The sequence below is a fragment of the Solanum stenotomum genome, chromosome 1 (assembly GCF_019186545.1).
Source record: "Solanum stenotomum isolate F172 chromosome 1, ASM1918654v1, whole genome shotgun sequence".
Lineage (NCBI taxonomy): Eukaryota > Viridiplantae > Streptophyta > Magnoliopsida > Solanales > Solanaceae > Solanum > Solanum stenotomum.
In genome coordinates this window covers 21505470-21520346 of record NC_064282.1, presented here as the reverse complement: position 1 = coordinate 21520346, position 14877 = coordinate 21505470, and the positions used below count along the sequence as shown (strand labels likewise).

The 14877-nt window shown below is 31.8% G+C and overlaps 2 protein-coding genes and 1 long non-coding RNA gene across 5 annotated transcripts in view; 1 reads left to right on the top strand and 2 right to left on the bottom strand.

Moving 5' to 3' along the window:
- The first annotated feature begins 2844 nt into the window (after positions 1–2844).
- On the top strand, positions 2845–5443 carry LOC125843834 (uncharacterized). 2 transcript variants are annotated; one of them, XR_007444064.1, is made up of 3 exons: positions 2845–2975; positions 3883–4362; positions 5241–5443. It is a non-coding gene; the product is annotated as an uncharacterized LOC125843834 (long non-coding RNA). The 2 variants fall into 2 exon arrangements; XR_007444063.1 differs by having other exon boundaries at positions 2846–2975; positions 3774–4362.
- LOC125843667 (probable carbohydrate esterase At4g34215) lies at positions 5242–6615 on the bottom strand. Its single transcript, XM_049522839.1, has 3 exons — positions 6325–6615; positions 5937–6244; positions 5242–5442 (listed from the first exon to the last, which is right to left on the bottom strand). The coding sequence occupies exons 1-3, from the start codon at positions 6596–6598 to the stop codon at positions 5242–5244; spliced, it is 783 nt and encodes a 260-aa protein (XP_049378796.1). The 5' UTR covers positions 6599–6615.
- Positions 6616–14534: 7919 nt separating this feature from the next.
- LOC125843550 (uncharacterized) overlaps positions 14535–14877 on the bottom strand; it is a 51911-nt gene continuing 51568 nt past the window's right edge. The window contains exon 6 of one of the 2 annotated variants that reach the window (XM_049522689.1): positions 14535–14832. In XM_049522689.1, coding sequence (XP_049378646.1) covers positions 14708–14832 — 125 coding nt within the window. In that variant the 3' untranslated portion in view covers positions 14535–14707. Of the gene's footprint in view, positions 14876–14877 lie in introns of both variants that reach the window. The other variant, XM_049522681.1, reaches the window with a different exon arrangement.

Sequence of the window (14877 nt, the reverse complement as noted above, 5' to 3'; positions counted from 1 at the left end):
ATTCTGGCCAAATTTTCTGGCCAAAAAGATTTTTCCTTTTCAATATTTCCCCTCCAAATTCCTTCCAATTTAAGATCCTTTAGATGATTCTAGGAGCAATTTTTGCTATTTGAATTCATCAAGTATCTTTTAATTATTTTTTTCTCGTTTTTATGAAGATTATATTTGTATCTATCTATATTTTCATCTATTTTTATAGGATTTCGATTAAAGAATTATTTTGTTTTATCCATTATAATGGCTATAGTTATAAAAAAATAGTACAAGAAGACTATGAGCAAAAAGAGATTGAGGTTTGTGTGATTGTCAAAAATGTATATATTAGAATACTTATATACATAGATACTTTATTGCAATATTAACACAAGTTGAAATAGTGATGAATACAAGTATATGATACATAAGTAATCTATCCAATTTAAAAGATTGATTAGGCAATACAAGTATAATTGGATACATTAATACTATATTTTTATAAACAAATACCTGAGTTAACATCAAGCCTCAAGTATTACAAGAAAAGCTTGACAAAAAATAGATTGGCGTTTGTTGAATTTATCAAATTTTTATACAACCAAATACACTTACACACTTTGATACCTACACATTCTATTATTTTTCATTTTTCTTGCTTAGGTTGTCCAAGTATCCATCTTTTGTTTAACAATAATGTATTCATATGTATACTATATTGATGTATTCATTTTTTGTTTAACAACAATGTATTCATTTTTCAAATTGTCGTGTTCAGATGCTAATTGTCATACTTTACCTTGTTTGGTATATTAATAAATTAAGTTTTTATAAATACTTGTATCCTTGATATATTAATACTTTAAGTTTTATAAATAGAAATATCAATTTGAATTCAAAGTATTTATATGCTAATTGTACACAATTAATACATTTTCCTTATTTAGTTCATTGTAATTAAAACTATATCAGTGTATAAATAGAAAAATAAAAACATATAAAGAAATACAGCTAGAAAAATATATAAATTGTAGTCATTTTTTTTAAAAAATAACATACTTATAGCTATTGAACTTTAATAACCCTATAAATATAGTCATTTTTGTAAGTTGCTCCCTATTATTAACTTTTTACGTGACATCTAAAATTAATAAACATTTTGATACATTTGACATAATTTTAATTTAAGACTATAAAATTCTAAAGTATTCTTTATTTTATTAAACCTCATACCAAGATAAAATAGATCAAACAAATTGAACCAAATAAAGCTAGTAATAATTAGAATTTTTCTATCACTATTTTAAAATATAAATTATATTTATAATTTTCAAAAATAATTACTACTAAGAATAAATAAAATAATACTAATAATTATGTCACCACAAATAATTTCACAAAAAGAGTAAACTTTTACCACACCAATAAATTAGGAATATGACGTCTAAAGTATTATGAATTTGTAATAACATGTTCATACTTTATGCATATTTACAACTCCCTAATTTTTTTATTAAAAGTATTTATTTTTTGAGATCTCTTATTTTTTTAACCTTAATGTAACTTGAGACTAGTCTGAAACATAATTATGAAAGGATACAGTGATTCATGAGATTAAATTTTAAAAAATCAACTAGGGTCTGTTTGAAAATTCACTTGGTAATTGAAATTGGTGTAATTACTAGGGTAGTAATTACCAGCCTAATAATTACACTATTTAGTAATTACACTGACATGTTTGATTGTCACAGTGTAATTACACATGTCATGTTTGGATGCCACAGTGTAATTACACATGTTCTGTTTGGATGCACAATTGCAATCATAAAATTATAATAAATTTTAAAAATAAAAATTAATTATTTAAAATTTATACTAGACAAATAAGAAACTTTATAAATGACATTAAATTAAATATTTAAGATATATATTCTTTTTTGAAAATATATTAATTAATAAACATATTTTCTGAAACTAATATTATGAAAAAATAATTGATTTATAATTTTTCAAATTAATATATTTCAATTGAATTGATTGTAACAACTAAAAGTATGAAGTTTCTACGAATATCGTGAAATGCATGTTTGGTAAAAAGAATAATATATAAATAAAATGTCAATATTATAATCTATCAAGTCTAATTAAAAAATGAGGTGCAATGTACATTCAGTATTACTAAAACAAATGAAACTGAAAATATAACATAGGTTATAAATTCAAAACAAAAAATTTAACATAATACTCTTATAACAAATTTCAACATAGCAATAAATATGATTTATTTTTATTTTTTCTTAATAAAGAAAATGTAAGTCTATAACCTTACTTAACAATAAATTCTATTTTAATTTAAAAATTAGAATAGTAAAATTATGCTAATGAGAAAATAAGCATGGCATAAAGAAATAGATAGTATGAGAAAATTACATAGAATCACGTAAAGTAAGATTGAGAACAAGAAGAAAATGAAATATAATAATATAAAATAAAAAATAAACTTTTACAAATTTTTAGAATAATAAAAATAAAAAAAAGAACTTAAAATAATAGAAGTAAAAAAATTAAAACAAAAAAATAAAAATAGAAATAAAAAAAAGAAATTAAAAAGTAATTAGGTGGTAATTATATCATGTGGTGTAATTACCAGCAATTCACAGCCTCTGCCTGAATTCTAGAGTGTAATTACCTACCAATTACACTAATTACCTGTTGATCAAGTAATTACCTGTCCTTCCAAACAGGACAAGATAGTGTAATTACACCAATTACACCAAATCCAATTACCAAGTGTCCTTCCAACCAGGCCCCTAATTTTAACGTATAGTTTGCATTGACAGTCCTGTTTGATAAAATATTCTTACTACTTGCCGGAGATCGGAGAACTCTGAATAGCTTTTCTTTTTCTCCGGTGATTGAGTTTCGCCCCAATTAATAGCAGCAAAGAAGAGCCATATCTGCGATCTGGAAGCATTTCCTGATTGAAAATCCATTAGGTTTCAGTAAGTTCTCTTTTCACACTAGCTCTAAAATTGCTTTAACATCATCTGCCTCGCTACAAAATTTTGTTTCTAAGGGTAGAATTTTGAAGAATATTGATGAAGCTGTTGCTTTATTCCGTCGAATGATAGTTTACCGTCCTCTGCCATCGGTTAAGGCATTCACTGAATTGTTGAAGGTAGTTACGGAGATTCAAAAAAAAAAAAATACTCTCTTTTTATTCATCTCTTTAAAGAAATTACTACTTTGGGAGTTGCGAACCGAGCATTGCAGCTTATAACACCTTAATTGACAGCTTTTACAAAGATCGAATGGTAGATGATGCCCACAAGGTTTTCACTAGAATGACTGAGAAAGGGATTTATCCTGATATTATTACATATAGTTCAATTATTCAATGTTTTTATAATTTTGGCCAATGGGAAGAAGTTAAGAAAGCTACTGAATCAGATGATCCATCATTGTGTGTATCCGAATGTCTAAACCTATAATATATTAGTTGATGCGTTTTGCAAGGAAGGTAGGGCGGAAGACGCCAAAGCTATCATTGAATGTATGATACAAAAGGGCGTGGATCCTGATGTAGTCACATACAACACATTGATAGATTGTTACTGTTGGCAAGGTCGGTTACACGAAGCAAAACAAGTGTTTGATTCGATGGTGCAGAGGGGTGTTCAACCTAACACTAATCAATGGTTATTGCAAAAGAATGGAAATAGACAAAATCATAGATCTTGTGAGAGAAATCTCTAAAACAATTAAAACCTGGAATTGTAACATACACCACTGTTTTGCAGGGATTATTTCGAGTAGGGAGATTCTCCCATGCACAAAAGATGTATGATGAGATGCGTGTTTTAGGATTCAAACCCGATACTCACAGTCACACTTATTGTATCATGCTAGATGGTTTGTGCAAGAATGGACATGTTGAAGAAGCTCTGGTGTTTCTTCAAGAACTGGAAAGAAAGAATGTTGACCTCAGCTGTTCTATGTATGATGTTGTTATTGTTGGATTGTGCAAAAAAGGCAAGCTCGATATTGCTCAAGATATATTCAATAATTGTGTGTTCTGATGGTTTACATGTCAACGTGAGGTCGTACAATACAATGATAAATGGCCTATGCCGGGAGGGTTTGCTAGACGAAGCAGAAGACTTGATGAGGAAGATGGAACAAAATGGTCTTTCATCCGAAAATTTGCTTGTGATTGTATTTTGCAAGGATTTCTTAAAAGGGATAAGTTACATGAGGTATTTCCACTTCTGCAAGAAATGATTGATAAGGGTTTCTCTCCTAATTCATATACATTTCAGCTGCTGATAAATCTACCTTCAGCTGAATCTACTCTACTCGACATGATCCAGAGATTAAGACCCAACGATTGTCAGTGATTTTGTTCTAAGTTTTGGTAAAGGAACAGGATGCAGTAGCCACCTGGTGTGATGTTTGCAATCAGTAAGTAACGAACTTGGTTTGATTGATAATACTCTAAAGTAATTGTGTATGATGTTATATACTTATACTGAAACTAGAGATCTCTGAGAAAGCAAAAGGGACAAAGTGCCTTATGAAACTATGTACTACAAAATTACACAGGAACACCAATACCTATAGGGGTTGTTTCGGTTGCTGGTTAGAGATATGCTGGTAGTAATGTAGGATGTGTTATTCATGTATTAGTTATTCCATTTTCTACCCTGCATAAAATAATATATAACTTGACTCATAAATTATACATGTGGGATTGTAAAAATAATAACCAAACACCGTACTTGGTGTGTTGAATTTAATACAAAGCAACTAACATCTACCAAATATTGTATTAACTATGCTAGCTTTAATATATGAATAATTCCCTTCTTAACCAACAACCAAAGGTACCCCGCTTTAGCTGGATGATTCTTTTGTTGTTGCAATTTACTTCTCCTTTTCTTACATAGCTCTTGTGTCATTGTCAATTAAACGTAACTACAATTCATGTTGCATTTATTAGAAACATATTCCCTTTTGTAATTTCTATGTTCAACGAGGTTGACACTTTAATGTATTGAAAATTGACACCCCTCATGGATTGTTGGATGGAGAAAACTACCTTTCCCTTATTTTTACTTGAACAATTGAAACATTAAAAAATGATAGCTTGTACTGTTTTATGATTACATTACAGAGTATTGAACATTTTTTCCTTTTTGAATGTTTACACTTGTTTCACATGTTGAGAAAATAACTGAAATATTCTTTGACTATTGACTAATGAATAGATTAGGATGTGGTTGAGATTGTCTGAAGATAAGCATCAGCCATCATGTGTCCTAGGAGGACTTGGGAAGAAGCAGTAAGGTGTAAATTGTCTTTATGCAACTCCAAACCCCTGGCATCAACAGTTACTACATTTGCAAGGTCAGGATTTAACTGTGCTTCTCTTACTATATCTGTGTAATTTGTTCCTGAAGCTAGAGCCACCTACATAAGTTTGAACAAAAAGAAGTGTAAACAAGTAAGGATAACTAATAACCAACTTTGCAAGGGATGCCTGACTGACCTCAGATTGTGACGGAGAATTTATTGTATTATTGAAGTTAAGATTTCAAAATCTAATATTTGTTGAAATTTTAGTGGATTTTCACACACACATATATGCTCCGTGTTGAAAATATACTGAATTTGGATGAACTTGCAGCTTAAGAACCGGTTCCTGCAGGCTGCAGTAAGAGTTACTCCCTCTGTTTCAATTTGTTTGACTTGCCTTACTTTTTAGTCAATTTCAAAAAGAACATCTCTTTCCTTTATTAGCAACCCTTTTAATCCCACATGATATGTTTATGACCATAAGATTTAAAGACATTTTGGTACATTCCACATATCTTTAGTTTACAAACGCAAGACTCTAAAGTCTTCTTTATTTTCTTAAACTCCCTGTCAAATTGAAAAGGAGGGAGTACCAGATTTAAGGTTACCTGGATAATCAAAAGATCTGGTATCCCAACATCACTTCTCAAGTCTGTGAAAAATTGCTGCATTTTTCCTTTATAAGCATTTGCATTACTCAGTAACGTTGTGTCACTCTCCCCTTGATACCAAAGCATAGCTCTAGTTACCCCACATTCTTGCACTGCAGCAGCCTTGGCTCTCATCACCAGCTGATTGTAAAGGAAAGTCCCCTTTTGCCATTGACTTATTCTGTTCCCCGCCATTGCGCATGGTACCAACCCTACTTCCCCAAGAAACGAAGTTTTATTCAACAAAGAATTTGCGAAGGGCATACCTGCACAGACGAATCTAGAATTTATAGTTAGCATGTTCAGAGCGAGCGAGTCTAATCTATTTAAATCCACCTCTACATACCTGGACCAATCCCACAAGTAACATTCGCGTCGATATCTGCATGTAAAGGTTCAGTTGCCTCCACCCATTGAAGTTTGGCATCAAGTTTGAGGATGGCTGGATTTGGGCTACACTCCGGTGGAACGATACCATCCCATGTGTTGTTCACGACACCTCCTAGGCCCGACATGTTGCTTTGTCCAGCTAGTAAGAAGATGTTCTTCACCTGTGAATTTGCTATAGCTGTAAAATAGGATAAAACCATAATCATAAGCATCGCCATGGACTTATCCATTTGTTATATACACTATGTTTTTCCACTATGAATTTCATTCAACTTTTACAGATATATATATTGGATGAAATTGGTTTGCATTTGCATGTTTCATAGCAAGCTGGACCCCTTTTTATTTATTAGGTAGTACAGTAGTTTTTTCCATGTGACTCGTGATAGATAAAAAAAAATTGTTATTGAAGCAACATCATGTTGACTCGAATCTTCCTGGGTACTTAATTGAATATCGATGGAACTTATAATTTGAAATTTATTAGCTTTGAAGCTCTAGGCTATACTACACAAGTTATAACATCAAAGTGAAATCTCACAAAGTCGGATTTGGGTCTGGGAAGAGTAGAGTGTACGTAGATCTTACCATTTTCGAAAGATTCTCGGCTCAAGTATATCAAATCTTAGGGAAAAGAAGAAGAAAACAATGGCAAAAGCATAAGAGAAAAAACAGTAACAACAGAAAAATAATATGATAATCGAAATGCAATAAACAACTTATGGCAAGAACTATAAGGGCACGACAAGACAACACTCTATCACTACTAACTTTTTACCCTAATATGCGACCTTCACTTCTTCCTATTTAAAATTATATCCTCAATAGTATGAAGCTGCATGATATCATGTCTATTCTCCCATACTTTTTCGGCCTATAGGCTATACTATAGTATTATGTTAAATACAGCCTGGAAACAATAGAAGTGAATATTTTATATGGTCTATCTAAAAAAAAAATCTCATGCATAATGCTAATCCTGTGATAATTTAGTTAATAACTAGTGGAGTAATAAGTTATGAGCAATTATTTAGGTGGATATATTTTAAGGCATGTTGCATTTAATACTGCAATTTCTTTAATTAACTTCACGAAAAGCCAGCTTTCGTAAGCCTTTTTTTTTAATCATTTGGTGTCCACTCCCCGCAATATTTATTTTTTGGGATAGATTATTTTTTTGCGAATTAACACTTAATTTTTGACGATTGAATTAAAATATGGATATTTTCTCAATTTGGTTTGTGTTCATTTAAGGAAAACTAAACAAAATTGTCCTTGTGATTTGGGAAAATTTTAATTGTAGTCTTTGTTTAAAGTTTGGGTCAATCATACCCACGTGATTAACAGACTGACAAATAGTTGTCCTTATTCCAACTAAGCAACAAATTTATTATTTTAAAAAATAAATAAAAAAGGTTGCTCTTAGTTGACTAATCTAAACTAATATCCTTTCTCACTAACAGCTTGATTTTGAACCTATTTGTGCCTATCAAAATCACAAAATACCACTTAAATGTTATTTAAACTCTCTTTAAAGAAAAAAAAAATTATTTTTCACCAGCCTCTTCCCTCCATTTTTCTTTCAATAAAATGGAAAAAAATCAGTTTCATGTATAAATTACCAAATATGTGAAGACAATATGTCTATACTCTTTTCCACCATAGTATGTCTACACTCTAATCCAGGGGCGGACCTACAGCGGTTCAAGTGGGTTCATATGAACCCACTTCGTTGAAAAATAACACTGTATATATATGTATATTTAATCAGTTCTTAAAATTTTATATGGATATATTAAATTTTGAACCCACTAACACAAGTTGAAGCTTAGCCGAGTGGCTGAGGGGGTTCAATTTTCCCAGCCAACCCGGGATCGAATCCCTATAGCCACATTTCAGTTTTAATTCTTTTTTTATATATATAAAACATTCACACACAATTTTGTCCTAAGTAACTTTTGTCCTTTTAGTTACTTAGGAACTATAAAAAGTAGAACAACTTTTTACCTTTACATTTAAAGTCCAATAGTCAACAACGTTTGTCCTTTTTGTTTTTAGTTTTTTTTTTAAAAAAAAAAAAACTTAACTAAAAAGGCACTAATCCCTATTATTTTCAATTCTAAAAATCCTTTTATCTTCTTCTTTGTTGAAATCTTCTTGAACCTCTCTTACTTTTTCCCCCAAAATTTTGAGCATATTTTTTTTGTTGAAGGAAAAAAACTCTCCCCATCTCTCAAATCTTGCACAAGTATGTTTTTCGCTCTTGATTCTAGTCTTTATATATACATATATGATTATTGTGGTTATTTTTTATTTCTTCAACTAAAAAATCCCTTATCATTCTAAAATCAACAAAAAATTACAAATAATATTAGGTATGTTTCTATGTATTCAATTCTGAAATTAAGGTTATAATTATTTTGTTTAATATTTTGTTTTTATTTGTTAACTGTTGAATGAAGAGAAATCATTCATAATATTCTTTTATCTTCTTAGTTTATATTGAAGCCTAGTTTTTCGTCCATCTTGTTATTTACCGTCTCATTCATAAGTCAATGTATTTTTTTTTCAAATGTATTAACATTGTTTAGTATAGTCAAATATGTATGTTGTTAGCCTCATAAAAATTACAAATAATATTAGGTATATTTTTATATTTTGAACCCACTTTGTGAAAATCCTGGGTCCGCCACTGCTCTAATCTATAATAGAAAAACTTGAATCCTTTTAATACCTGACCGAGGAAACAATCTTCTTTAAAATAAATAGGCGGAATGGCCCCTTGTATTTGGCTCCGTTTGTCAGTTGAACTCTCTTACTCATCACTTTGCCAACCAAACGCTTAAACTCATCAGAACTCAATATTTTAAACCCTTCTAACCGTTGACCGAGCTTATGTGACATTAATATTGGTGAGTTGGAAATATGCGTAATTACACACACTTGAAAGCGAGTTAAAACAATATTTTACTTTTAAAAAAATCAATTTAACAAAACTAAAAAATAAGTTCAATCATCATCTTCTTCTTCTTCAATTTTAAAACTCTATTTGATAAGCTTGAAAAAGCTTAAAAAATAATAAATGGGTCTTGTGAATTTGTAAAATTAATTAATAATTTTGATTGGGGTTCGTTGAGTTTGTGTTGATGAACTTGTAGTTGAATATACAAGTTAAACCGAGAAGAATTTGATCTAATGGGTATGAATTTAGTGCTCAATTACCAAATATGAAGAAGATGACCATTTGAAAAGTTTAAGAAATTTTAAAATTGATATATTTGACTTTTTATTTTTTTTAGCACTTAATTTCGTACGTGACACTAAAAAATGATGTGGAATTCCATGTGTAATCGCGTTCATTACACGCATGCTGGCAAGGGGAGAAAAGGGCTTAAAATGTTGTGTTCTGATGGTTTAAGGGTCTAGTTGGCAAAGTGATGAGTATGAGGGTTCAACTGACAAACAGAGTCAAGTACAGGAATCTCTTAGGTCATTTTGCCAAAATAAATATGATAACAATTATAATATCACAAGTAGCAGCAAATGGATAGATTGAATCAGATTTGTCCAGATTGAAAATGGATTAATGAATTGTAATGCATCATATGAATATTGATAAAATATGGATTGGGTGAATGGTTCTAATCCACATTAACTGACCTAGGACTTGACTTCAATCCCGACCTCGATCTCAACTTGGGACCTACGTACCTCAGCATGGGATTTAACCTCGATTCCGACCTTGATCTCAACTAGGGACCATACCTCAATATGAAATCTAACCTTAATCCTGATCCTAACTTAATTCTGACTCGAGATTCGACTCGGACTCAAGATATGATTCCCATGGACCCTAACCATGACCACGATCTCGACTCGAGCTCCAATTCTAATTCATGATTCAACCTCAACCTAGGAATCGATCTTGACTCCACCCCCGACTCAGGAACAGATCATGAGTTAGGGGTAGGTGGAGATTAGGGGGAGGGTTGATAGTGCGAGGGGTTGGGTTGGGCATTTGTGTGCTTTTATTGATCTAGTAAATGTTTTCTCTCAAATTTTAAGGAAAAATATTCTCCTAGGTACAAAAGTGAGTTTGTATATGAATGCTCACATGTTATCCATTATTTTTATGCGTTAAAAATAGATTGAAATTTATATTTATATAATTGAAATATAAATTATCTAACTCATTAAAAATATGAATTAATTGAATTAATATTATAACCATGAACTGAAATTTCAACTCTAAATATCATAGACAACTTTAAAAAAAAAAAAAAACTTTAGAAAAAACATCAAAATATTAAAAGAACAAGAAATAATACAACCCTCAAAATCTAACACTCTTTTAGCATAAGCATAAAAAATAGTCAAAATATTTTCAAATTTGCAATTTCTTCTGATCTGAAAAAAAAAAACCATGACAAACCAAAACCAACAAGAAAATGCTAAATTCTAGAAGAAGAAAAAGAAAAAGAAAATTGAGAACCCTTAAATTCTAGCTGATGATTTTCTTACAATTACCCTAAAATCACTCTAGCCATAAATATTCAAATGTGGTTGAAATTATACCTAGACATATTATATATAACCCTCTTCTCAACCACATTTAATTCACCAAAGCAAAAAAAAAAAAAAAAACAGAAAAAAATCAAACATAAATTTCAAAAAGATAATTATTATTTATTTAAAAAAATATGGAGATGAAGAAGATTGCTTGTGTCACCCTCATTGTTGCTGCCTCAATTAGTTCAGTCATGGCTCAAATATTGCCCCCAACCTCTGCCCCAATCTCTTCCCCGATCTCTGCCCCAGCCTCTGCCCCATCTAGTGATGCTGCCGTGTCATTGCCCCACGTGACAACTTTGGCTGGGGCTACTTTATTATCCTTCTTCGCTTATTACATGCACTAAATTATACTGTCAAATATCTCTAAAACAATCATTTCTACGTTAATAACGATAAAAAAAAATTGAAATATATATTTTTTTATATTATGTTATATTATATATTTTCTATAACATTATTTTGTTATAGAGGCCAAAAGACGATTTAAATAATATCGCTATAATGAGATTTGATTGTAATTAGAAAGGGGAAAAAAGGAAGAGAATGAAGAATTGAAGGAGATTACAGGTCTTGGTGGGGAGAGGGAAAGATTTTTTAGATACATCTTTGTGTACTATATATCATCGCCAACAAAATAAAATCATTATTTTGTGGTTTATTATTGTTGTTTCTTATGTAACATCCGGTTAATTGTATTTCATCATTTTTGCATTTATTTATTTGAGATTGATCGAGAATCTCAAAATTATCAGTGAGATCAAGGTGAATTGTAGCGTTCAAATCCACAAAAACAAAACAAAAAAACACAATCTTTTCTCAGAAAAAAAATCTTTTTTTATACTCTATCCTTAATCGAATATAATGGTAATAGAAATAAATTTTATAATATATATCATATTAAAAAAATAAATATTAAACCTGATTCAGTCTCGAAAAAGAAGAACGAAAAAAAAAAGCATAAATTCAATTTGATGATTGAATAAAGCATGTCAATCTTTATCCAATAGTAAAATGACACCGTTTCTCCCAACAAAAATTCCCCTAGCCAAATGGCATACATGCAGTGAACAATATCTGTACCTCTTTTCCTTCACTATAAGTATTATGCTTTTCTCCAATCTTTCTACTGAAAAAAAATTGAAGTCTCTCTCAGAAATAATTAATCATTAAAAAATAAATATTTTGTTATATATCAATGGCTTGCCTTAGGTTTTTCTATATTTATGTTGTTCTAGTTTTGATAGTTGTTTTGAAGATGTCTGAGGCTCAAGACTTGGCATCGGAGAATATTGCACCTTCACCGGCGCTGGCTACCGGCTATGGTTTTGTTCCGGCGACCTCTGTCGGAGTGTTCTTTACTTTTTGTGTAATCAATCTCTTTATTAATATGCATTGAGGTTTTGGTGATGGTGGTTCTACATTAGTACCAAATATGATTTTGCTCTACCGCCCTTCATTTTTATGCTACCACTTGTTACTTATGGAGTATTATGCATTTGTCTTCATATTTTTCCTTGTTATATAGATAGATACCTGGGGTGGCCCAATGGTTTGGGCTTGAGAGTCTCAAGTTCGAAACCCCTTGCCAGCGAAAGCAAGGGGTTTGCGTCTGCGTCGCACCGGGCTTGCCTAGTGTGGGTTACCTCTCCTATGTGGTTTGCAAGCTATTACACAGGAGTGGGGTTTTACCCTCCTATGTGATTTGCAAGCTATTGCATAGGAGCGAGGGTTTTACCCTGTGCGCACCCAAAGATAGCGGCTGCGGTTTCCTTTGTCATAAAAAAAAATATAGATAGATACCTGGCCTGTACTATTTTGCGTGTAGTTTTTTAATATTTGAATTTTAATATATAATTGAATTTATCTTAATTTACTCTTGAGAAGTGGATGTGATCATGAGGTGCCGGTTTGGTTCGATTTTATATATCAGACTTAGTTTAGTTTATTAATTTTTGATTTTTTAATAGGCTAAATCAATAATATACTTTTTAATCTTTAACTTCTTTCCCATTTTCCCTTTCTCCTACGCTCAATGTTTTTTTTTTGTCAAAAGGTTGATAATCGAAAAGAGGAGAGGCATTTATTTGTACAGAAGATGAAATTTCTGAAGGTACAGAGAAGAGATTGAACGTTCTGAATGTTCTATGCGTTCTATCACCAAAAATAAAGATATGAAATTAGGGCTAATCCATCGGTGGCCTCCTAAACTTGGCACGATCTTTCACTTAGACACCTTAACTAGGCTTTGTTCATTTTAGACACCTCATGTCACGTCCAACTGTGTCAATTTGACACTTTTTCGACAATCTGCCAAATTTGTAAGGTGTGTGTAACACACTCGCTGATGACGTGTCAAAGTGACGAATTAAATAAAGACACGTGGCATATATATTAAAAAAAATTAAATGATGAATCTTGAGTAGGAAAAAAACTACCAATGACTCATTGACATGTGGCATTTTTTTAACTAAATAATTTTTTAAAAAAACACTTTTAATAAAAAGAAAATTATACCCACACCACCCTCAAATTGTCTTCTCTACTACCCACGCCCACCTCAAACCCCAACCCCTCTCTCTCACTCAGATTTTCTTCTCCACCCACCACTACCCCCGACCCTCCCCCACCCAAATGTGTCAAAAGAAATTGTCTTCTCTACTGCATACAACTGACTTGATGTGTTCTTACATTGTAGAAGACCACATAATTATTTGCTTCTCGAGAATTTGGTCGATCCCTACAAAACTGCACATTTCAGCAAAATCGTGATTATCGAGTCTCATCCTCAAGGTTGCGGAAACCAGCAACCAAATCATCATGAAGCTTCTGAAACTTGCCCACCAGAACATCCTCTCCTTCAGCTGGATACTCAAAACTTTTGGGACCTGTGAGTAATGTAGGTGTACAAAGCAGGAAAAATGGGCAAGGGAAAGGGGTAAGGACAGGGAATGCATTAAACTGGCAGCATAGGGACATCTTTTTTTCATTTTTTTACTGGTTGCAGCATTAGGGACATATTTCACCATGGAAAGAGTTTAAGCTTGAAAAATGGTAGCCAAAAAATGGGGAAGAAGAAGAAGAAAAAAAAAATGGTAAAATGAGGCTCTCACGCGCGTCTAGTGAGTGTATCACACTTGCTATGCCATCTCAGCAGAAAGTGTCAAATTGACACAATTGGGCGTGACATGAGGTGTCTAAAATGAACAAAGCCTAGTTAAGGTGTCTAAGTGAAAGATCGTGCCAAATTTAGGGGGCCACCGATGGGTTAGACCTATGAAATTAATGAGACGAGAGTGTTTGGCCAAGTTTCGAAAAAAAAAATTGAATACAGATTCATCATGTGTTCCCAGCCAGATTGTCATAATTATGTATGGCTAGAAGAAGATAACACATTTGGAGATGAGGAGAAACAATATGCTACAAGCTTCTACGTCAGGCAATAAATCCACTGAAAAGTAGTCAGGCAGTCTATTTTCTGGAAACTAATACTACTACGAATAGAACTTCCCTTAAAAGAGAATGGTTAACTAAAATAAAAAAATAATAGCAAAATACACAAAATGATGCATTCTTGCAGTGAAAGACTATAACCGCCTCACCATTTTTCTGGATAGAGGAATAAACAAACGTGTACTTTAAATAACGAGTGATGTACACCTTCTCTATGGAGAAATTAAAGTTATACAACAATCTAAAACTTCAATTTACACGATTAGGAATTAGGTCAAAAATTTCAAACCAACTAATGCAGCAGAAAAATACAAACTCTAAGATGCTTGTTGTTTCCTTCGTTTTATTCTTTCTAGCGCGCCAAGAGGGCCATCACTATCTTTATTCTTGGCAGTAGAGTCGTCTTCTGCTTCATCACCTTCGTCCCTCTTACGGATTAGACCTCCAAACACTGCATCTGGGACTTCTTTCAGTGCAATTTCAACCT